Here is a 22846-nt window from a genome sequence, read left to right as displayed (position 1 = left end):
ATCAAGGATAATCATATCAATCAAGATAATGAAGAGAATCAATATCGTCAATCACGTTAATTGCTCATAATCATTGTATACAATATTAAGTTTCCTTCAGTAGCTTTCTAGTCTTTGTATATAAACACTCTGTAATCATCTTGTTTCATATATTCGATATACTCTTAGTCTACATGGTATTAGAGTCTCTGTATATAAACACTCTGTAAAATTTCTAAAATCGTTATGTTACAAACTGACAATACATAAACAACACGAATTAACATTTTGGGGTGTTTGCTGAACCGTGGTTGGCGGGTACATCTGCTAAATGAACAAGCTTTTTATATATATATATATATATATAACTGTCAACCCATAATTTAAAGATTCCAACAACAACAAAATAAGTACTACTCCTAATAAGTATTTAAATATGTGACATGATATTCAATTTTTGTGATACAAATTATTATGCATTGGTATTTGTCAAAAACTAATACCAAGAAAACATTTCTTGTAAATGTCATATTCCATTCTTTGATTTGGTCAAAACACCAAAACCATTTACAAAATATCCAGAATTATCTAAAAACGAATGAAAAGCGAAAAATACCAAATGGAAGAAAAATTTGTCCATCTCCTAACAAACAAGATAATATATATGATGATGTTGAAAAGTCAAAAAGAGAAGAAAGAAAAAAAAAACATTTAACGCGCAAAGACCGATTTGGTTTTTGTTGGGAGTCATTGCGTTCTCATCATCAGTGTCTCTCTTTTCTTTGCCCCATTCTTCACGAACTTTCACTAGACGACGACGACGATCCAAAGTCCCAGTCAACTCACTCACAAAGACGACTCCTTTATTAAATTATTCCCAACTCCTTTCTTCATCATCATCATCATCATCATTCATAACCACTTAGCCACAGATGCGATTTTCTTCTCCTTCTTCATTGTGCTCTTCAACACTTATGAACAAGAGCACCACCACCACGACAACGACGACTACAAAGACCAAAGCTTTCGTTTTGTGTTTCTGATTTTGATTCGTAAGTTGTTGTAAATTTTTCTAAGTCAACTTCAATTTTAAAGATCGCTTTAGTCTTTTTGATTCGCTGGCGATAATCCAATTTTCGTTGTTGCTAATAAAGTTTTGATTTTTTTTTATTTGCTTACAGGATTTTGATGCTCATCGAAGAGAACCCTTGATTTTGTTGCTGTAGTTCATAGAGATTTTACACATTTTGTGGAATTTAGTGGATTTATGATGATGGGTAGGTTAGTTTTTGTAATCTGGCTCTATAATTGTCTCTGTTTGCTGCTACTCTCGAGCTTGGTTGACGCGGATCAGGCCAACATAGATTGCTTAAGGACCTTTAAATCTCAAGTAGAGGATCCAAATAGATATTTATCGACTTGGGTTTTTGGCAACGAGACTGCTGGTTATATCTGCAAGTTCAGTGGTGTGACTTGTTGGCATGATGATGAGAATAGGGTTTTGAGTATTAAGCTATCTGGTTATGGTCTTAGAGGAGTGTTTCCTCCTGCGGTTAAGCTATGTGCTGATCTCACTGGTTTAGATCTTTCTAGAAACAACTTCTCTGGACCTTTACCAGCCAACATTAGCACCTTGATTCCACTTGTTACGATTCTAGACCTCTCCTACAATAGCTTCTCTGGTGAAATCCCTATGTTGATCTCCAACATTACCTTTTTGAACACTCTTATGCTTCAGCATAACCAGTTCACGGGTACTCTTCCTCCCCAGCTAGCGCAACTTGGACGGCTCAAAACATTCTCTGTGTCTGACAATCGTCTCGTTGGTCCTATCCCAAATTTCAACCAAACCTTGCAGTTTAAGCAGGAATTGTTTGCTAATAACCTGGATCTGTGTGGTAAGCCTCTAGATGACTGTAAGAGTGCTTCTAGCTCTCGTGGTAAAGTTGTTATTATAGCGGCAGTTGGTGGACTGACTGCAGCAGCATTAGTCGTTGGGGTTGTTTTGTTCTTCTATTTCCGTAAATTGGGTGCTGTTCGGAAGAAGCAGGATGATCCTGAAGGAAACAGATGGGCAAAGAGCTTGAAAGGACAGAAAGGTGTTAAGGTAAAAACATCATTGATTTGAATTTTGCTGTATGTGGTTATGTTCTAAATTTATGATATATGTTTGGTGCTTTTGTGAATGTTCAGGTTTTCATGTTTAAGAAATCGGTTTCAAAGATGAAATTAAGCGATCTTATGAAGGCAACAGAGGAATTCAAGAAAGATAATATCATTGCAACAGGAAGAACAGGAACTATGTACAAAGGTAGGCTTGAAGACGGGTCTCTACTTATGATAAAGAGGTTGCAGGATTCTCAACGCTCTGAGAAAGAGTTTGATGCAGAGATGAAGACTTTGGGCTCTGTTAAAAACAGAAACTTAGTCCCTCTCTTGGGCTATTGTGTTGCCAATAAGGAGAGGCTTCTAATGTATGAGTACATGGCAAACGGTTACCTTTATGATCAGTTACATCCTGCAGATGAAGAATCCTTCAAGCCCTTGGATTGGCCTTCAAGGCTGAAAATCGCGATTGGGACGGCAAAAGGATTGGCATGGCTTCATCATAGCTGCAACCCGAGAATCATCCATCGCAACATAAGCTCGAAATGCATATTGTTGACTGCAGAGTTTGAGCCAAAGATCTCGGATTTCGGTCTAGCTAGGCTGATGAACCCAATTGATACCCATTTAAGCACATTCGTCAATGGAGAATTTGGGGATTTCGGTTATGTTGCTCCCGAGTATTCAAGAACCATGGTTGCAACTCCAAAAGGAGATGTCTACAGCTTCGGTGTTGTGCTTCTAGAGCTAGTAACGGGCCAAAAAGCAACGAGTGTAACAAAAGTATCTGAAGAAAAAGCTGAGGAAGAAAACTTCAAGGGTAACCTCGTGGAATGGATTACAAAGCTATCAAGTGAATCAAAACTGCAGGAAGCAATCGACAGGTCCTTACTTGGGAACGGTGTGGATGATGAAATCTTCAAAGTACTCAAAGTAGCATGCAACTGCGTTCTACCGGAAATAGCAAAGCAGAGGCCAACCATGTTTGAAGTTTATCAGCTTCTAAGAGCCATTGGAGAGAGCTACAACTTCACCGCCGATGATGATATCTTAATCCCATCTGAATCAGGTGAAGGCGATTTCATTGAAGAGCTCATAGTTGCTCGTTGATCAAGAGGAAGGGTAAGAATTGTGAAACAAACATCTCTAGTCGTAGCAGTCCAAAGATATATATAATGTATAAGTATTGTTTTTATTTTATTTTTGGGTTCTCGTCGTCGATGGTGTGTTGTAATATGATATATTGTTAGATGCACTCTCTTATTACTATGTACTAAGCTTTGGGTGTGTGGTACAGTCACTGTTTTGGTTTTGCCACTACGTCTTTGCTGCCTTATATTTTGCAGCACTAATTTGGTTGAGGAGAATACAGTCATCACGTGGGATATCTTTGAAGACTAACTATGTGCTCGATTTGGACCCACTGACTATGGAGATTTCAACGAAACTCTGTCCGAAATTGGACAAACCACAAATATATTGCAATGACGAATGATTGGGTCAAGAATACCAAATTCAAAATAACTAGACTTAGTCAATTCTTGGTTTTCTTTTTTTTTTGCTTAATTCTCGTCGACAATAATAGAAGAATTAACAAGTGTTCTTACATCACCTTTTCACTTCCAATTTTATAGGAATCCATGATTCCATTTCGTTAGCTCCTTGATGTAAAATTTCTATTTAAGGACACCAAAACAAATATACAAAGCAAAGATTAAATTTTCTACAAAAACTTCTTCTTTTAAAGTTTAATTGAGACCGCATTAGGTTTCCATGCAGCTGAATGAAAACATACATGTACCGATTAACCATGAAGTTTCGTGCACTCGGCTTAGTTCTTCTATTAGCAGTGGAGACTTGCAAAGCTGAAGAGATTACGTGCGAAGAGACCAAGCCATTCACATGTAACCAAACTGATCGTTTCAACAGAAAACATTTCGATGATGACTTCATCTTCGGTGTTGCATCTTCTGCTTACCAGGCATGCAACAGATCACATATTCTCCCAATTTTGACGTAAAAAACAATTCACTAACACTAAATTCCAACGTTGCATGGTTGTTTTGTTTCACTTCAGATAGAAGGTGGAAAAGGCCGTGGCCTTAACGTTTGGGATGGCTTCACTCACCGATATCCAGGTTTGTCGTTTGCATGGTTGATATATAAAGGCTTACATATTTATACGAGAGAAGTGTCGGTACGTTATCTCTCTATACATTCATAGTAATGTCTTTGTACGCTACCAGAGAAAGGAGGACCCGATTTAGGGAATGGAGACAGCACTTGTGGATCATATGAGCACTGGCAGGTTAATACGTGTGGAATTACTGAATTTAGTCACTGAATTTTTATCAACTACGTGTGGAATTTACATGTGATTATTTGTATTACTACAGAAAGATATAGACGTAATGACCGAACTCGGGGTTGACGGCTATAGATTCTCGCTTGCTTGGTCAAGAATCGCTCCAAGTATGTACACATTAATCCATGCATGTATATATGAATATATATTGTTTGTCGTAAAAATAAATCTACGATCTATATGAGCAGGAGGAAAGGTGAAGAGGGGAATCAAACCAAGCAGGTGTTAAGTACTATAACGATCTCATAGATGGCCTCCTAGCAAAGAATATAACTCCTTTTGTTACCCTCTTCCATTGGGACCTTCCTCAAGTTCTGCAAGATGAATATGAAGGTTTCTTGAACCATGAGATCATGTATGTTATCGATGCCATGCTACTTCTTAATAAATATGACAACATATAAAAGATTTGATCTCGCATTAACGAAATGATTCTATAATATGAGCAGAGACGATTTCAAAGATTACGCGAATCTATGTTTCAAGATATTCGGTGATAGGGTTAAGAAGTGGATCACGATCAACCAACTCTATACCGTTCCTACTAGAGGTTATGCAATGGGAACAGATGCACCGGGTCGATGTTCTTATTGGCTTAATAAAGATTGTTACGCCGGAGATTCTGGAAGAACCTTATATCGTTGCACATAACCAGCTTCTTGCTCATGCCAAAGTCGTCCATCTTTACCGGAAAAAATATAAGGTGAGTTCTCTGGTTGAAAAAGATATAATCTGACATCTGATTCTAGATAATTTTATATATATATATGCAATGCTTCCTCACAACAGCCAAAACAAAGAGGACAGATTGGAGTTGTGATGATTACTAGATGGTTTGTTCCATATGATAGCACTCAAGCCAACATAGATGCGACTGAGAGGAACAAAGAATTCTTCTTGGGATGGTATATCTCTCAATATATCCAAAAATAAATAATAGATGTACATTTATAGAAACTTATTAAGGCATGTGTATAAAATAGGTTCATGGAGCCACTAACAAAAGGTAAATACCCTGATATCATGAGAAAACTTGTGGGTCGACGCCTTCCAAAGTTCAATAAGAAAGAAGCCAAACTTGTAAAGGGTTCATATGATTTTCTTGGTATCAACTACTACCAAACTCAGTATGTCTATGCCATTCCCGCAAATCCTCCGAATAGACTCACCGTCCTGAATGACTCGCTCTCAGCATTCTCATGTACATCTATATCTATATTGCTATTTAGTTACAACTTTTCTTTACAAATACTATCTTCTTAATTTGTTTACAATATTTTGTGACCATCCCATTACTTTATCTTTGTGTTTACAGATGAAAATAAAGATGGTCCCATAGGTCCATGGGTATGCATGCATGATCCATCCCTATATTTCATTATTTTTAAGAAAAAGATAACATACATAAATATACTTGGGATTTATCTATGTTTCCCTTTCTCAGTTCAATGCAGATAGTTATTACCATCCAAGAGGAATTTTAAACGTGTTGGAGCACTTCAAAACTAAATACGGAAACCCATTAGTCTATATCACTGAGAACGGTGAGTTACTTATCCTTGTAATTATATTTTTTTTCTCTTTATGCATGTTTAGTTAATTTATTTCTAAATCGGTCCAAGAAATCGACTCATTTGTGTAACTGGTAACGATGGTCTAACTAGGATATAGTAGCCCCGGTGGTGACACACCCGCCCTTGATGTTATAGCTGATTCCAACAGGACTGATTATATATGCAGTCATCTCTGTTTTCTCCGTTAGGCCATCAAGTGAGTGGATTCTACTCGTCTTCCTATCTTCTTCTACTTAATTTTTATATATATGTATATGGATGTATGATCAACAAGAAAATTGTCTCTAATGATTGTTCCTGTTTTTAGGGAGTCTGGTTGCAATGTGAAAGGATACTTTGCTTGGTGTCTTGGGGATAATTATGAATTATGGCCATCAAGATCATTTCATGTCTCCCCTTTCTACTTGCTCCATAGAAAGGACAAAGGAGCGTTCCCTTCATTCGAAGCATAATTCATCTAGTGACTGACGATTTGAGTTATATATTCATCCTTATTGTTCGTTTGGACCTCTTTGTTGATGTTTAACGAGTTATGATATAAGAAAAGGGAGGAAATTATTGCCATGCTTAAGGCCTAGAGCACTGAATCTCGACACTTTTTAATTTATGTTTTAAGTTTTAACCATTCTGTTGTAGACTTTGTTGCGACATAGCCGTCTCCAATAAATTAGTTTGGAGACTCACATTCAGATTCAAACAACCGATGTCTAAACGTTCTGATGAATCCCTATGATCTTAGGCATCATATCTTGATTATCCAATGTCGTAGCTTAGGGCATCCAAGAATGTTGGTCGACCAACACCAATGAATTATGAACCATCGTATCTCCATGTTCTTTACAGTCTCTTTCCCTAAGATTGAATATCTTCTTGTGCTAGGTAAGGCTCCAATACCATTTGTAAGTGTAGAAGAAACACACAATAACATAATTTTAACAAGCTTAATCAACATGCATACGTTCTCAAATTTTATTGAAATTGTTGATTGTAAAATTAGAAAAAAAGACAAAGAAAATAAAGAATGTTTGATGAGAATCAGACAGAGTGCTCTTTAAGCTAACCTTGTAAAAAAAAAAACACTAAAGCAAATGTCAAAAAAAGAAACAATCTAAAAAAACTCCAAAGTCAAAGGAACTAAAAATCAAACAATGTCCTTCCTTTGAATGATTCACCATCTTCTCTTTCACCTTCCCCCATTTTCAAAAACCCAGAAACAAAGCTTCTCACTTTCTTCACCCAACCATGAATTCCCCAAGACCCATCTCCGTCGTCTCCACCTTCGCTTCACCATCCTCCACCTCTGACCCAACCCGAAAACCCTTAAGCTTATGGCCAGGTATGTACCATTCACCTGTCACCACCGCTCTTTGGGAAGCCAGATCCAAAATCTTCGAATCTCTTCTCGATCCTCCTAAAGACGCTCCACCACAGAGCCAGCTTCTCACCAGAACTCCTTCTCATAGCCGTACCACCATTTTCTACCCTTTCTCCACTGATTTCATTCTCAGAGAGCAATACAGAGATCCTTGGAACGAGGTCCGTATCGGGATCTTGCTCGAAGATCTCGATGCTTTAGCCGGCACTATCTCCGTCAAGGTATCTTCATTTGCCAAATTGAGTGATAAAGTTTGATCCTTTTTTAGGATACTGTGAATCTCTGTCCTCTGACTATGGTTGTATTATAGGTTTTAGTGATCTTATTGTGTATTTGATTTTCTGACTATGTTTCTAGTATAGGTTTTAGTGATCTTATTGTGTATTTGAATGTGTCTGTACATTGTGATACAGCATTGTTCTGATGATGATAGTACAACGAGGCCACTCTTGCTTGTTACAGCTTCTGTTCATAAGATTGTCTTAAAGAAGCCGATTTGTGTCGACATTGATCTCAAGATTGTTGCTTCTGTCATTTGGGTTGGTCGTTCATCTATCGAGATTCAACTCGAAGTTATGCAATCCGAATTGAGTATGTGTATAGTCGTCTACTAATTCAACTTACAAGCATGTATCTTGAAACTAGAAATTAAAAGACTTCTGTTTTGTTGTTGTTGTTGTTTTCAGAAGATGTCAAGGCTTCTTCAGATTCTGTTGCTTTAACTGCAAATTTCATTTTTGTGGCGCGTGATTCTAAGACTGGTAAAGCTGCTCCTATCAACCGTCTTTCTCCTGAAACCGAGGTTGAGAAACTTCTCTTTGAGGAAGCTGAAGCTAGGAATAACTTAAGGAAGAAGAAGAGAGGAGGTGACAGAAGGGAATTTGATCACGGGGAGTGTAAGAAGCTTGAGGCTTGGTTGGCTGAAGGAAGGATTTTCTCTGACATGCCAGCTCTTGCTGACAGAAACAGCATTCTTCTTAAAGACACTCGTCTTGAGAATTCGCTGATATGCCAACCGCAGCAGAGGAACATCCATGGTAGGATCTTTGGAGGGTTTTTAATGCATAGAGCATTTGAGTTGGCTTTCTCTACTGCTTATACGTTTGCGGGTCTAGTGCCTTACTTCTTAGAAGTTGATCACGTCGATTTCCTAAGACCGGTTTGTAACCAAATCACTTCTTACCATTATCTTCTTGTTCACGTTCGTCTTCTGTGTAAACTTACGCTTAATGGACTTAAATGACAGGTGGACGTCGGGGATTTCTTACGTTTCAAATCCTGTGTTCTTTACACTCAACTGGATAAACAGGATTGTCCGCTCATCAATATCGAAGTTGTTGCTCATGTTACAAGTCCAGAGATTCGCTCCAGTGAGGTAAAATTCTAACTTGATGATGGAGCTTTCTTAAACGGTTGTTAAAATTGAACTTGCTCACTGATTCTATCTTCATGCCAAAATTTCTTGAACCTTATCAGATTTGAAGCTCATTATGTTAATTTTGAGGTCTCTTTTCTGTTACATATGATGTAGGTTTCAAATACATTCTACTTCAAGTTCACTGTAAGGCCAGAGGCAAAGGCCAGAAACAATGGGTTTAAACTTCGAAATGTAGTTCCTGCCACAGAGGAAGAAGCTCGTCATATCCTCGAGCGCATGGATGCAGAAGCTTTGAAGTCAAGCAAACAACAATGTGTAGGCACAATTCTTCAGTAATGGTTATGGTGTTTCTATGTTTAAAAGACCTGGCTTATCAGGTTTATCCTCTGACCACAAATTAACTAGAAATGTAGATGCATTTCTACTGTATCTAAACGATTCGCTAATATGACCAAAGATATGGCTTACTTGTGCAACTCATTGATTTGTGCTTGTCGTAAGGGTAACATGTTAAAGCATCAAAATTAGAATCATAGCATCAAAACCTAATGAATTGTCTTCCAAAAACTCATACAGAATTATCCAGAAATGGCGTTAGTCATACTGGTTACAATACAATGAAACTAGAGATGCGTTCCTAATCATTACATTAAAAATCTTACAATGGGAATCAGTCTCCCATTTCCTTACACACTTGGTCTAGAACAGACAGGAAGTCTCTCACAATCATGAAGATTCTCATTGTGTGACCTTCCTTGGAAGCATCTCCATGGAACTGCTCTGTGACCTCTTCCAATGCAGAGAGCGTTGAACTTTCTCGTATTTTAATCTTCACAATCTCCTCTGCAGCGGTTTTCAAGAACCGGGTCATCCTCTCCTTGAACTTCAGCCATTGATCTCCATATGAACCACTCTCCTCGCTAAGTAGCAAAAGCGCTTCAATGTTCTTGAGTCCTTGGCAAATCCTTGACACATTGCTTCTTAGTACACCATACTCAATGTCTGCCGATTTCTTGACATTGCTCAGTTCTGTATTCAGGTTTCTGATGCCTTCTAAAGCTCTCACACTGCCTTCTGATTTCATCATTTCCTGAACAACAAAATGCAAGAGACTGCTTCTTCCATCTAATCCCTTGACATCAACGAGCTTGAGGAGCGTGTCGAGTTTGAAGGCATCCGCATCCCCACAGCGGTTTGTTCTAACACTCATCATGTTTCCTGTCTTCAGTATAGCTTCAAGAAGTATCGAAAACATTCTACTATTTCTTAGTTCTTCACAAGCAACCTGCAAAAGCAGATAAGTTTAATGAGTAATGAGACATAACATAAGATTACATCATTAGACACAAATATGTAAATCCGCAATCATCAGCATTACCTGAACAACACTGAATGATTTTCTGAGACGTTTGATCTCCGAATGGAAATTAGCCACAAAAAGCAATGCATCAACACGTTTAAACACAAAAGGCACATGAAGCAATTCCTTAAGAAACCTCTCAGCTGGACCAATCTCTGAACCATCACTAAAGCTCTTCAACTTCCTCTCTTCTTCTTTACTAGGTGCTAATCTTGATAAACACTCAAGAAGTTCAGCTCCAAGTACATCACAGTCACCTAAATCAATAACTCAAAGAACACAAATCAATAACATTACAAAAACAAAACAAAACAAATGGCAATACATTAAAGATTATTTTACCATCAAGAAGAGCTTGACAAACATCCTTAGTGCTTAAGTTAAGTAGTTGAAGCAGAGTAGCAATATTCTGTGCCTTTCTTGGATCTAAAACTTGATTTTGAATCGGAAGATCTCTTGGATTTGACGAGTTTGCAATGAACATAGTCTCTACCATCTCTTTGCTCAATCTAGCACAGTCAGAAAAGATAGACTTCGTTAAACTCTTATCAACAAAAGTAGAAACAAAGAGAAAGAAGAAAACTTTCACTTCACTTACTTAGAAGAGCTCGATCTAAGACGTTCCCAATGCAGCTGTTTGGGAGGTTGGTCTGAAAAAGATTGCTTTTTTACATCATTTTGAACCACAAAAGGTTGAGACGGTGGAACAAGAGGAGGTGGTCTGGTCGGAGGAGGAAGAGCAGGAACTTTGCTCTGTTGAGAAGAAGATTCACCAATGTTGATAACAAAATCTCTTCTTGATGACGCAGTGTGAGAGAGCAAAACAGACTTCACATTCCGACTAAAGTCATTCCAAATCGGCGGCGAACTATCGAGAAACTTCCGGAATAACCCATCAGGAGAAGTGGAAACTGAAGAGTAGAGAGACGAAAGTGGTGTTCTTATGAATCCTCTGTCTGGTGAAGTAGAAGCAGAGGAGATACGAGGAAACCCAAATCCCATATTTTGATTCCAGAAGCTAAACATTCTTAGAGAAGACGACCCATTTCCGTTATAGTTCTTCCTTACTCTTAGTCTCTCCGGTGACGGAGACTGGAGGTTAGTGGCGTCTGAGTATCTAGGGTTTGGTGGAGACATGGTGATAGAGAATGACCTAGCTGGAGAAACCCAACCGGAGCAGGAGGAAGAGCATGAATGAGAAGGGCTTGAGTTCGCTGAGCCAGGGAGAGAAGCCATTGGTGAGAAGAACACATCTTCTTCTTCTTCTTCGTCTTCTTCGTTTACCTCTGTTTCATAGTTGTTATGGTGGAAGCTACGAGGAGGTAATGGTGGTAATGGTCGTATCTCCGGCGAGTCTTGCTTCAAGAAAAAAGTACCTCCGGTTCTAATATGGTCAGATTCCTCTGTATTGAGGTAAAAAACTTCTGAAGGAGAAGTAGTAGCAGCCATGTTGAAGTTAGTGGTGATATGACTCTGTTCATCACCATAGCTGCTTGTGTTGCTACTAGAACAATGAGAGTTCTTTAAATGACGAGTTTGCCCTCGGTGGCGGCCGTAGAGAAACAAGGCTAAGCCTATGACTGTAGCAATGACAAGAACGGCGGAGAGAGCTGGGAGGAGAAGTGTAGGTGAAGTGTGGTGTGGTTTAGAGGAGCGAGGGAGGACTAAGGCGGAGATATTAGCCGGAAAAGTTGGAAAGACGGCGAAAGTTGTCGGAGGAGTAGGCGGAAGAGGAGGAGGTGGAGAAGGAGGGGAGGATTCAAGAGGGAAGAAAGGAGGGCTAATGGGGGATAGAGGAAGAGGAAGAGGTGATTCATAGTCATAGAGGAGACGACGGCTGAGAGTTACGGTGGATGCGTAGGATAAAGGAGACGGTGGTGCGCATGTTAGCAGGAAGAAGAAGATGGCGAACCAAAAGTTCTGCATTTTTTTCTGCAAAGCAAAGCTCTCTCTCTCTTTCTTTGTCACTGTTCAACACACAATAAGAGAGTGAAAGAAGTTAATGGGGCACTATTATGGATGTACCTGTGTGACTGAGCTAGGGCCTATTGAGTAATAATAATACTCTGCAACCATTTTTACTTTTATCGAAGTAACTATTGATGTGTTTTTGTTTTTGCAATACAAATCCTTGTAATATTCCTTTTTGCAAAAGTTTACCGTTTATATTCCAAAAATGAATGACAATTAACTAACCACCAACGGAAAAAACAGTAATACACACCTTTTCTCAATGTCGTTTTAAGAATTTTATGTTGTGTTGTTTCTCTATAGAGAACGACACTTGTTACAATTTTTTTTTTTTTGAAGCATTCTATGTATTCTATAGGGTCAACAACGAGCTTCCTTACCATCTGAGTTATTAATTTCGTTTTCATGCAATCAAACAATGCTCCTTGCTTTTCGTTTTTGAATAAAAAGAAAACACATGTTTGGATGATCGATATAACCGAGGCTTGTATTTGTATTGCAGCTTTTTCTTTGGTTGGGTAGTTGTCAATTGTCATGTACTTTAAGGATTAGGAGGGTAAGTTTGCAAAAACTAAATACTTTGGAGGTTTTTTTGTAAAATAACATTTTACATATAGTTACAATATTAAATTTGCTACATATGCATTTGTATTCAAATAAGATTTAGTGAATCCAGGAACAGAGCGTATATGAAAATGCAATAATTACTTGGAACTCCGAAGTTTACCCGTCTTTCAAAAGAATCTTTTTGACTCTTTTTTTCTGACTCTCTTCTCTCCAATACATGGAACTTATTTCTTTTTCATGGAAAACATCAAAAAACTGTACAGTTCTACTTTGTCATTTTATTCTAAAATAGTTTCACTATCTAAAGGTAGACAATGCATAGAGGCCCACTTATTTTGGGTTCTAAGCCCAAACTCTTATACATTAGTTAAAATTTGGGTTTTATTAATCACAAATTGGAAACTAATCCCGCAAAAAAAAGTTACACTTTACATAGATAAGATTAAGAGATGATGACTGATTTGTCCCAAGAAAAAAAATGATGATCATTTCAGTTTCATAACTCTCTCTTCTCTCAGAAGCTATTTCATTGCTTCAAGTTGAACACTTAATTAATCATCCTTCAGCCCCCTAGCAGCAGCGGCTCAAGATTTCGTTATGTGGTCTAATAGGCCCTAATCAACTTTTAATTATCAGGCCCAGTTCAATAGCTCACGTGGTGTAGTAATAATATTATACCTTTACCTTGACCTCAGAGTTTAGGGTGGCTACAATCATTCAGACTCTAGCTAGTTGAACGCTTATTGTGGCAGTCTAATTAACCTCAAAACTTTCCCAATATTACACTTTGTGGTCTAACAGAGAGAACAAGAACAAAAAAATGAAGAACCAAATACCACATTTTGTGGTCTTTAAAACGGTTGAAATGCAAACTACAACAAGATACTGAAGAACATAAGAAAGAAAAACAAAGAAAGACAAACAGAAATCTAGATTCATTAACTTAAAATCTGAACATCCAACAAAATGTTCCCAATGCCAAAAGCAAAGTATGCATTGGAGGCTGCAAGCTTGATCTGGTTCTTATTGAGAACAAATTTCTCCCAGTCCTCAAGTACGGCATTTGATGGTCTCTCAGTCGAAACAATAGCACTGATCCTAAATTTCACATCGGTCGTCATATTGGTCAGATTCCATGTGGCGGGTCCAATCTCAACAACATTCTTGCAGGTCAAACCAAACTCACTCTCAAGCCTCATCATAGTCTTGTTTATGCCAATGCCCACAAATGTGAACTCGGGTAGATTGAGAAAATTGAAGAGGGGGAGTGGCAGATTATCATCTTCACCTTCACCTTCATCTTCATCTTCATCGGGAAGTTGTACTATTAGACAATTGTCACCATCGCAGAGCTGCAACAAGACGGTCTTATTTAGCTTTCTTCCCTTTTGCACCCGTTCGGTATCAAGACCAATGATCTTCTTCCTGTTGTTTTTGTTGGACAAGAATGTCTTCACAAGACGGTTGATATCTCGCTCTTTTTCAGTTACCGTTGTTTTGATGCTATCTATTCCGATTTTAACAATGGAAGAAGACATCTCTGAAATAAAGAGGGTAAGTGTTAGATAACATTCTGAACATACGTGTCTTTATATAGACATGAAAGGGAATTGCAAAAGTCACAACCTTTAGAGAGGACTACAAAGAGTCGAAAGTATGATGATGATAGCTGTCTCCAACTTTTAGATTAACGAGGCATTAATATTTGTTACCATCAACCTTTCTAGAGGAAAACGAAGAGACGAAACTTAAATGCATGTCGACCTTTTGGTTTCACGAGGCTTTAAGCACGCTACAGCTACTGTGTGATTATCAAGCATTTTCTTTAAATCAAGGTCTGCGATGTGAGCTCATGGAAAACTAAGAACTTTGAAAACCATGGCCACACAGAACCATGTTTTGACAAAACTAAAAGAGAGATGGGTCCCAAATTGAAACAAATCTGAAAGAAAGTAATCTGTTTAAAGGCTGAACTATGAGTACAATGAAATGTTTAGAATGTTATAAAGACAGACAAAAGCCGAAACAGATAGCCAGCTGTTGCAACGGACAAGGGCAGTATTTAACATTGCTTTCCATATATGAGAGTGTCTTAACAGTAAGGAACAACCCTTGGTTTGCGATTCCTTGCCAACCGCTGCTGCTAGAATGGTACAGTAGATAAGCTTTTTATTCAAAAATATTTTTCACTATCAAAAGCTACACAATGCAAAAGATTACTGTACATTAGTTCTGAGCATCAGAAGCAATAAAGGGTTCTGAGCCCAAACTCTTATCTTCGAAATTTGGGTTTTATTGGTCACAAATTGGAAACTAATCCAGCCAAAAACGTTACACTTTTTACATAGAGTGATAATGACTGATTCAGTTTCATTCCTCTTCTCTTTCATTGCTTCAACACCTTCATGAACATATGTTATACCTATATATGGTGAATATTTTCGAGTTTCGCACTTTGTACATATTGGTAGGATCTGTAAAGAAGAGCAAGTAGAAACCATTAGGTTGATTTGATCATCTTTGAAATCTCTTTTGTTTAGTACAAGAAAACGTTCAAGTTGAGGTTGTCACCAATACCTTACTATTTTGTCATCTGAATTCCGACTTGTCTGTGAATCATTTTTGTCTAGCTAATAACCCCTTCATCCATGTCGACAAACAATACTTTGCGATGTATTCCGGTAAATCCACCTGAAAAAACCCATCTCAGATGATAAAACAACACAAATAAGAAACACATCTATTATACGAAACACAAATAAAGAAGAATAGGCAACTCACACTGGTCCATGTTGCAGAAAACCCATCAGTAGATAGCAACCAACTTCGACTTATTGAATGCAGATCTAAAAGCTCATCATCACCACGATCATCATCATCATCAAAAGCCCTCTTCTTTTTCTTCTTTCTTTTCTTCTTCTCCCTCTTGTGCCTCTTCTTAGACACACGGCTTCTACTATCTGAGTCAGATTCACTTTCTTCAGAGAATCCATTATAGCTTAGCAACGAATGGTCACTAGACCTGCGGAACTCAATCCCATTTTCTCTAAATAGAAGCTCCCAAGAATCTGGCGTCTGACATTCCTCTGATAGTCTGAAGTGAATAGTCCAAGAAAGTAGCCCGAGTAATTTTATCACCTGTATGTGTTTCATCTTCGAGAGCTCTCTCAGAATTACAGAAAAGCTACTTTCGTTTTCCAAACCTCTGCATATCTCTGCCATGGTTTCTTTCAACAGTTCTCCCTCATCATTCCCGTTTTCATCACGTACAAGCCGCAGCAACTGACGACCTTGATTGATAATAGAACTCAGCAGCAGCAGCTCGTCGATAGATTCTGTGTCAACATATCTTGAAAGAAGAACCCCAAGCCAGCGAGACGAGTCACCACTATCCCAAGATTCAATACCTGGCTCAAAATAGTTACCAAGCAATTCAAGAAATCGACACAAGTCACGTTCTTCAAGAGTGATAAGGAGATGCTGTGTTAACGAAGAGAAAGACTCCTCCCTAAGAAACTCCTCAACAGCATCCCACACATCATACATATCTTCTTCATACATGAAACGAATAAAGAGATCTATAAAGAATTTGGTATCAAGAAACAAAATCTGTCCATCTTTAAGCGACTCAGCAAACTCATTGGAAGACCAGAACTCAGGGACATTGTCAAGAAAATTCTGAATAGTTCTTTCAACGTCTAAATCAAGAAGATAATGAGGCTTTGTAGCTACAACCGCAGGCGATTGCCCATGTTTACCTCGCCACTCAAGCTCTTCCCAACAAATATCCCGATTCGCAAACGCAAACTGCGCCAATGCTTTTGCACCTCTCTTGTGATCAGACCCACCATCATAAGCAAACTCAGAAAACCACTCTAGTATACGCTTCTGATTCCCTACAAATATCAAAAACTCAACATCAAGCACAATCTTAAGATAATGTAAATACACAATGTGAAACCAAAGACTCTTTTACCTTCAAAGAACTTCTCAAGTATATAACTTCTTTTAGCTAACAAAAATCCAAGTTTCCTTGGTCTCTTCTCAAACATCATTGTCAAAACCTGAGATAAAAACTGCATCTTTCTAGGTTTTGATCTCAATAACTTCATGAAGATATTAAGTTGCTTGCTAGGAGATATAGAAATAGTGGAAAGAGCACTACAAAGCCAAAGCCTAGCTTCTGATCGAGCTCCATGAGTCACCAATGATTGAATTTGAGAGCCTAATTTGTTTAACAGAGGCAAAATAACATTGATGTTACTACTTTTCTGGGCATCATCGTTCCACTTTGGTTCAGATAAGAACAAATTCACCATCTTGGTTTGATTATTCAATTTGATATTAACAACAATAGGATTTGGGTTTCATCGTCAGGAAAAGTAAGCCCCTGCAATTGAAAATTTGAAGATATCAGAAACCGAAAGATTCAAATCGAAAGTTTAGGGTTTCAAGATGATTTAGGGTTTGAAAAGAGAAAGAAGAGTACCTGCTACTTCGTGGAGGTAGCGAGAACCATCTGTTTCTGACCGACCTCACCTGCTACTTCTGGTTCGCAATTTTCCCCACAGGCTAACCACGATTGGTTCGAGCTGACCGGCCCTATTTAGTTTGAAAGAAAACAGCCCTGACCCAAAATCGATAATATTTGCATTTGAAGACTAATCCGGTCTAAATAGAATTCCATGTATTTTCTGAATTATTCCGGTTTTTCTGGTTTTTTTGTTCTTTGTCAATTATATATCTGCCCCATTCTTCTTGGCGGTCCGTGGTCTCTAATTGGGCTAGGTTTCGTACTTTGTGCTTGTCTTTCGGATGGCTTTTTGTTGCTGTGTCATCTACTAAATAAGTAAGGAATTGGCAAAATAAAGTTTCGAAGCATGATCCAACCTCTTTCCCTTCTTTCGAAACATGATCTAGATAAGTAGTTGTGATCATCTCTCTTGTGCCGATTGTGGAAACTCAGAGTCAAGTACCTACTCTTGTTCGAGTCAGATTGATTCTCGCTCTTCCGCACACTTGACGACCACTTCACCTTCACATCTTGAACACATCTTCAACTGCCTTGTGGTCGTCCAAACTAAATTACTAACGAGGTTGGCCACTAGTCTCTTTATAAACGCCATTGATTTTGAGGATAAGTAGTTGCGTATCGCATCATAAGCTTGGCTTCTCTCGAGACCGTCTAGCTCCTGTGTATTCAGTGAATTGGACATGAACAGAATTCGAGACCAAACGGATTATCTTGTAAAAACACTTGTCCAAATAGTCTTGGTATAGCACAAACTGTTTGTACATTGACCAGGAGAACATAGACATCATCGTGCATGTTAAACCCCAAATCGCTCCGGCTTCAAGCATCTTTGTGTTTGTTTAATTCTCTTATCAGGATAGTTTAGTCTTTAGAGCTTTTCAGTCTTGTAGGATCTTACGTAGGCTTGTTCATGCCATCGTGTAACTTGTGAGAGCCACTTAATTCTTGTTAGAAAAAAGATTTGGATAATGAATAGATAGAGAAAATCTTAAAAATTAAGGTTGAAAGCGTTTCACAATTGTCGCATAGAGTTATAACCATTAGATTTTGACATCAGGAATAACAATGATAAGAACTTGGAGACCTTATAACCAGCCAATCCACGACTGAATTCGGCTCTGTAACTCGTTGGCAACATTGATGGCTTTGTTTGCTGAAGCCAATATCAGTAATGGTCAAGTCCCGCTCAAGAAACGACTTCACTTAGTGAGGCAGTTTACCCCACACATCCCCACCATAGTACATCATCGGTCTTTCTGTTAAATTAGATAAATACAAGATCAAGGTGGGGACATAGGTGTATCATATATCCAGGAACAATTTTTTTATCAAATTATACCAAACAATCGGAAAGATTTAAGCTTTTATACTAAACAAATTTCTTAAACTCACCAGACAAATCAACACTAGGGTCATTGTATAGATGCATTGCAGCTGTCCAACCTACAATCAAAATAGTCAATTTCTTTACAATGAGACAAAAAAACACACATATACAAATCAAGTACTTGCATAAAAGATTGGCACTAGAACTCTGCTAGGATCAGAAACTGAAACTTGCTTTGATTTCTCACTGAATCGTAAAACACAAACCGAATCAAAGCACAATCTCCCAAGGTCCTAAACCAGACTCAATAACTCGACCCCTTGCCACATCTCATAATGTTTAGCATGAGTATTCGATATTACTCTTATCAATCTCCTGATTCATACTATTTTAACCGTAGCAACATAAATACTAAACTTGTATCTAGTCGAGTTAAACTAGCAGACATCGATATTGATACAGAAGCCATAAGATGATTAAAGACTGAAGTAAGAATACATACGATCACTGAGAAGCTGAAAAGCTTCACTCCTAGAGCAACCCTCTACTGATATAATCTTTGGAGAAGAGTTTTCCCTCTGGAAACCAACAGCAACAGACTGACTGCTCTCTCCCTCATTACTATGGAAGCTTCCTGTTCCATTCAAATTCAGCTCAATTTACCCTTTAACCAAGAACACACACTTACACACATTACAAGCAAAAGTGGTTAAAGCTTCTATTAGTTGCTAACTAAATTCTTAAAAAAGGGATCTTCTACATGCAAGAGAATGCAATTTTACAGAAACCTCCACATTTCTCAATACAGTGACTACAAAAAATTACAGGTTTAGCAATAATCTTATTATCTATAAAAATGGTTCTTAAGTTCACCAATTACACACAAAGCAACAAAGTGAAACAGAGTGTCTCTCTATACAGTGAGATAAGCTCTATTCCTATAAATTCGCTATACAAAATCGAAGAAGAGAGAGACAACGAACCTCTTGATCTCCTCCGGTTCGAGGAACGGTTCCTGTGAGGCAGAGAAGGAATCTCAGAAATCAATCGAAAGCAAAGGAGAAAGAGAAGACGAGAATGAACCTTTGGTTAGGTGGAGTGTATCGTTTAGGGGCGGAGGTTGAATCCACCAGTGAAGATGATGAGTTCGGGTTCTGCATCTCCTTCCAATGGAGATCTCTCTGCGTCTCGAGGTCGTCGAATAGCCTCTGCTCTTCACGCGCTAGTCTTTCAGCGCGTGCATTTCTTATCACCTTACTTGTTAAGCGGAAACCGAATAAAAAACCGACCGAACCGGAAATTTGGTTGTTAGGATTTGAAATGTTGTGATACCGAATAACATGTTGGATTATTGGTATCAGTTTCTAGAGAACATGATGTATTACTGATTATCTTTTTGTTACTCGCTGATCTTTCTAATTTTATTTCACCAGTTCACTTAAAAAGCAACTGATCGCACGTAAATACATGAAATAAATTTTCAAGATCAATGTTTACTAGATATTGGGTGGGGCTATTCAGCCACTAAGATCAGGCTGTGATCAAAGCCAGCGACTGCTTGAAGAACACAACCCTCTACATCCTCTAACAACATCGGTTCAGGCTCATCGCTCGAGCTTCCTAAACCGAGCCTACCATTCTTCCCACAACCCCAAACCCAAGCTTCTCCTTTCTCTGTTACACACAAGGAATGCACACGCCCTGCTGATACTGAAGCTGGACTTTCCCCATCGAAACCTTCTACTTCTCTTGGCAGGTTTTCCGGTTTTCCCCTACCAAGCTGCCGGCTTCGGTTCCAACCCCATGAGAGAATATTTCTTTCACCCCTGTTGCAGATAGCTAGTGAATGACCAAGACCAGCTGCTATAGAGATCGGAGATTCAGTTATATCAACAGGTTTCATTCCTAGATCTTGTTTAGACCGACCCAACTGACCATAGATGTTGCTCCCAGCGCTCAAAAGTGTGCCATCATCTGAAATAAGCCAAAACCTATCAGACAAAACTAATCCTCTTTTTGTTTAATATATACTCTCCCATAGTGTAAAACGGTCTCATTTACTTACGACAAAGGATCAAGGAGTGATCGGAACCGCACGCAATATCTGCTACCTTCTCGTTACACGTTTCTTCCACCAGACAAGGTTCCCAAGCAATTGGCATATCGTTCTCTTTACTCATTGCTTCCACAACCTTCTTTTCAGCTGCCTCAAGATTCAAATCACCAGCAGCATGGTGACCTTTCATCGACCCATCTGTAATTGAATCTAGCAGAGATGCTTCAAGTGGAAGTCCAACATTGCCTACTCTTCCATCAGCTACATAACCCCATCCAAAAACTTTACCATCCACAGTAAGCGCAAGTGCGTGCCCCCAACCTAATGATACCTATCAAAATCAAACCCCCCTTCCTATGAAAACTTAAAATCATTTTAAAGCTGATTATACAAAGACTTGATTATCCAAACCTTAACAACGTGCTCTGCAGCTAAATTTTCAACTCTCGAAGGAACTCGAGCTTCAATGATACCATTTCCAAGACCAAGCTGTCCTCTTTTAGATCTTCCCCAAACCCACAAAGAGCCATCATCTCCAATAGCAGCTGAAACAACTCCAGACGCAAACGCTGCCTGGACATTCACATTCTCTAGACCTTCCACTCTCTTAGGTTCACTCCTTGAATCTCTACTAATCACATCATGAAAACATCAGGTATAGTAGCATTACTAGCATAAGAGACCCACCAAATCCTAAATAACATCATGACTAGCAAATTCATGTTAATGATTCTTAAAGTATTCTCACTAATTGACCTATCAAATTCAAGTTCAATCACTACTTTACTCTGATGAAATCAATTCAAAATTGGGTTCTCAGGTAGAGATTTTACCTAGAATCAATTACGATTCGACCGAGCTGGCCTTCGTCGTTGCGACCCCAAGCCCAAATCTCACCGCTAGATGTAACGGCAAGAGAATGGTAATGTCCGGCGGATATGGAAGAGATATCGGAAGGCAAATTAGAAACTACGGTGGGTTCGTAAGCGTCCATTCCCATGCCTGGAATCGACGATGATGAAAGACCAAGAGCGCCAAGGTTTCCGTCACCGAAGCTCATCACTGTTCTTCTTTCGCCGCTAGTGCTCGTGAATTGTCGTCTGACAACTCCATTGAAGAGAACGTGTGTGCAAAAGCGAGAATCGGATGAATAAACTTTACTGATTTGTAGTTTCGCGATCGACCATGATCGAAGCATATCGCCGGAGAAAGAAAAGTTTTCATTGTGTAAATGATTCCGGCATCTTGAGTGAGTAACCGAACCGATCCGACACGATATTTAATTCGGGGTTTTTCGGAACCAATTACAAAAGGGAACTATAATTACCCGATTACCCAACCCGACCCAAACTATCTAAACCCGACAAAAATAATAATCTTTTAAACGTCTTTTATTAAATTAAAAAAAAAGATTACAAATATATCGATGAGTATACAAGCTAATAGAATTAGCCTCAACTATCTATAAATTAATATTTTTATATATTAATAAAATTTTATGGTTTCAACATTATTAATTTATAGAATTTTACTGTAAACTGATGTGAACAAATGACATGAAATTGTTTTGAGTATTTTTGTTTTGGCTTACGTGGACACATCTTCTTCTATTAGTAGAAGAATTTGCTTTTGATTTTCAGTATTTACTTAAGTATTTTTAGTTTCAAGGTTATTTTGTACCCATTTCCTAAATTAAGGGTCACTAAAATATTCTTCAATTATACGAAAGTGGTTGGTACTACGTCAAAACTAATCATTGCCTTTATTTATTTGAAATTGCCGCCTCTCTCTTCTTCTGATTTATCATTTTCAGCTTCCCCAAGCAATCTCCCCTCCATAAAAACTTCATCAATATAGTAATCAGATTGATGGTTACTACTATGTTGGTATCTCACCAAGCAATTTTTTTTAGAATAAGTAAAAATACATTATTTGAGTTGCCTAGTTGGGATACGTAACCATATGACGGGTTATACTTGGTATGACTGTCGATCATATAGCCCATCTTTTATATCTAAACTGATTATTGACTCTGCCTTCAGATGACCTATACATTTTAAAATTGTACGGCTGTAAACTTTTTCAAATCTATATAATATAATGAGGGAAGATCCGCCAACTACAAAGTCCATGGCGCCATTAAATTAAAAGTCGACCGTTCAATGCTTTTGGTAAATAACTGAAATATTGGAAAGATTATTTCAACAATTTTGTTTATGAAGAGAACGTGTAGTGCATAAACTCGTATACTAAA

General features: G+C 38.3%; 8 protein-coding genes across 14 annotated transcripts; 3 read left to right on the top strand and 5 right to left on the bottom strand.

Annotated features, from left to right (window-relative positions):
- The first annotated feature begins 631 nt into the window (after nt 1-631).
- BIR1 (BAK1-interacting receptor-like kinase 1) lies at nt 632-3690 on the top strand. Its single transcript, NM_124213.5, has 3 exons — nt 632-1031; nt 1161-2086; nt 2173-3690. Exons 2-3 carry the CDS (start codon nt 1247-1249, stop codon nt 3193-3195), a joined length of 1863 nt encoding a protein of 620 aa, NP_568696.1. The 5' UTR covers nt 632-1031; nt 1161-1246; the 3' UTR covers nt 3196-3690.
- Nucleotides 3691-3895: 205 nt separating this feature from the next.
- On the top strand, nt 3896-6476 carry TGG3 (thioglucoside glucosidase 3; the record flags this gene model as incomplete). The annotated part of the gene is made up of 12 exons (NM_148101.1): nt 3896-4043; nt 4167-4223; nt 4332-4393; nt 4482-4557; nt 4655-4805; nt 4900-5027; nt 5080-5153; nt 5240-5355; nt 5434-5651; nt 5766-5797; nt 5895-6011; nt 6336-6476. The coding sequence occupies 12 exons, from the start codon at nt 3896-3898 to the stop codon at nt 6474-6476; spliced, it is 1320 nt and encodes a 439-aa protein (NP_680406.1).
- Nucleotides 6477-7070: 594 nt separating this feature from the next.
- On the top strand, nt 7071-9293 carry AT5G48370 (Thioesterase/thiol ester dehydrase-isomerase superfamily protein). Of its 3 annotated transcripts, none has more exons than NM_124212.4 (5): nt 7071-7620; nt 7813-7990; nt 8086-8558; nt 8646-8774; nt 8931-9293. In NM_124212.4, exons 1-5 carry the CDS (start codon nt 7267-7269, stop codon nt 9111-9113), a joined length of 1317 nt encoding a protein of 438 aa, NP_199648.1. In that variant the 5' UTR covers nt 7071-7266; the 3' UTR covers nt 9114-9293. The 3 variants fall into 3 exon arrangements, with proteins under 3 accessions (NP_199648.1, NP_001078736.1, NP_001332741.1); NM_001085267.1 differs by having other exon boundaries at nt 7135-7620; nt 8089-8558; nt 8931-9256; NM_001344768.1 differs by having other exon boundaries at nt 7135-7709; nt 7762-7990; nt 8089-8558; nt 8931-9256.
- AT5G48360 (Actin-binding FH2 (formin homology 2) family protein) lies at nt 9287-12243 on the bottom strand. The gene is made up of 4 exons (NM_124211.3): nt 10736-12243; nt 10480-10646; nt 10156-10394; nt 9287-10062 (listed from the first exon to the last, which is right to left on the bottom strand). The coding sequence occupies exons 1-4, from the start codon at nt 12061-12063 to the stop codon at nt 9448-9450; spliced, it is 2349 nt and encodes a 782-aa protein (NP_199647.2). The 5' UTR covers nt 12064-12243; the 3' UTR covers nt 9287-9447.
- A 1094-nt stretch (nt 12244-13337) lies between these two features.
- AT5G48350 (Polynucleotidyl transferase, ribonuclease H-like superfamily protein) lies at nt 13338-14562 on the bottom strand. The gene is made up of 2 exons (NM_124210.2): nt 14302-14562; nt 13338-14215 (listed from the first exon to the last, which is right to left on the bottom strand). Exon 2 carries the CDS (start codon nt 14211-14213, stop codon nt 13614-13616), a length of 600 nt encoding a protein of 199 aa, NP_199646.1. The 5' UTR covers nt 14214-14215; nt 14302-14562; the 3' UTR covers nt 13338-13613.
- Nucleotides 14563-14703: 141 nt separating this feature from the next.
- On the bottom strand, nt 14704-17470 carry AT5G48340 (uncharacterized protein). 4 transcript variants are annotated; one of them, NM_001344766.1, is made up of 6 exons: nt 17165-17343; nt 16652-17065; nt 16434-16571; nt 15457-16082; nt 15253-15366; nt 14830-15149 (listed from the first exon to the last, which is right to left on the bottom strand). In NM_001344766.1, exons 2-5 carry the CDS (start codon nt 16992-16994, stop codon nt 15292-15294), a joined length of 1182 nt encoding a protein of 393 aa, NP_001331911.1. In that variant the 5' UTR covers nt 16995-17065; nt 17165-17343; the 3' UTR covers nt 14830-15149; nt 15253-15291. The 4 variants fall into 4 exon arrangements, with proteins under 4 accessions (NP_001331910.1, NP_199645.1, NP_001331911.1 ...); NM_124209.7 differs by having other exon boundaries at nt 14740-15149; nt 15457-16571; nt 17165-17470; NM_001203561.1 differs by having other exon boundaries at nt 15459-16571.
- Nucleotides 17471-18172: 702 nt separating this feature from the next.
- On the bottom strand, nt 18173-19907 carry AT5G48335 (uncharacterized protein). The gene is made up of 5 exons (NM_203176.3): nt 19620-19907; nt 19520-19551; nt 19039-19170; nt 18602-18652; nt 18173-18465 (listed from the first exon to the last, which is right to left on the bottom strand). The coding sequence occupies exons 1-5, from the start codon at nt 19694-19696 to the stop codon at nt 18413-18415; spliced, it is 345 nt and encodes a 114-aa protein (NP_974905.1). The 5' UTR covers nt 19697-19907; the 3' UTR covers nt 18173-18412.
- Nucleotides 19908-19921: 14 nt separating this feature from the next.
- Nucleotides 19922-21855, bottom strand: RUG2 (Regulator of chromosome condensation (RCC1) family protein). Of its 2 annotated transcripts, none has more exons than NM_001085266.2 (4): nt 21426-21855; nt 21004-21220; nt 20602-20923; nt 19922-20510 (listed from the first exon to the last, which is right to left on the bottom strand). In NM_001085266.2, exons 1-4 carry the CDS (start codon nt 21788-21790, stop codon nt 20050-20052), a joined length of 1365 nt encoding a protein of 454 aa, NP_001078735.1. In that variant the 5' UTR covers nt 21791-21855; the 3' UTR covers nt 19922-20049. The 2 variants fall into 2 exon arrangements, with proteins under 2 accessions (NP_001078735.1, NP_199644.2); NM_124208.2 differs by having other exon boundaries at nt 19938-20510; nt 21004-21223; nt 21426-21843.
- Between the last annotated feature and the right edge of the window lie 991 nt (nt 21856-22846).

The sequence above is a fragment of the Arabidopsis thaliana genome, chromosome 5 (assembly GCF_000001735.4).
Source record: "Arabidopsis thaliana chromosome 5, partial sequence".
Lineage (NCBI taxonomy): Eukaryota > Viridiplantae > Streptophyta > Magnoliopsida > Brassicales > Brassicaceae > Arabidopsis > Arabidopsis thaliana.
Note: the sequence above shows the minus strand (reverse complement) of the source record. Positions and strands in the feature narration are given on the sequence as shown.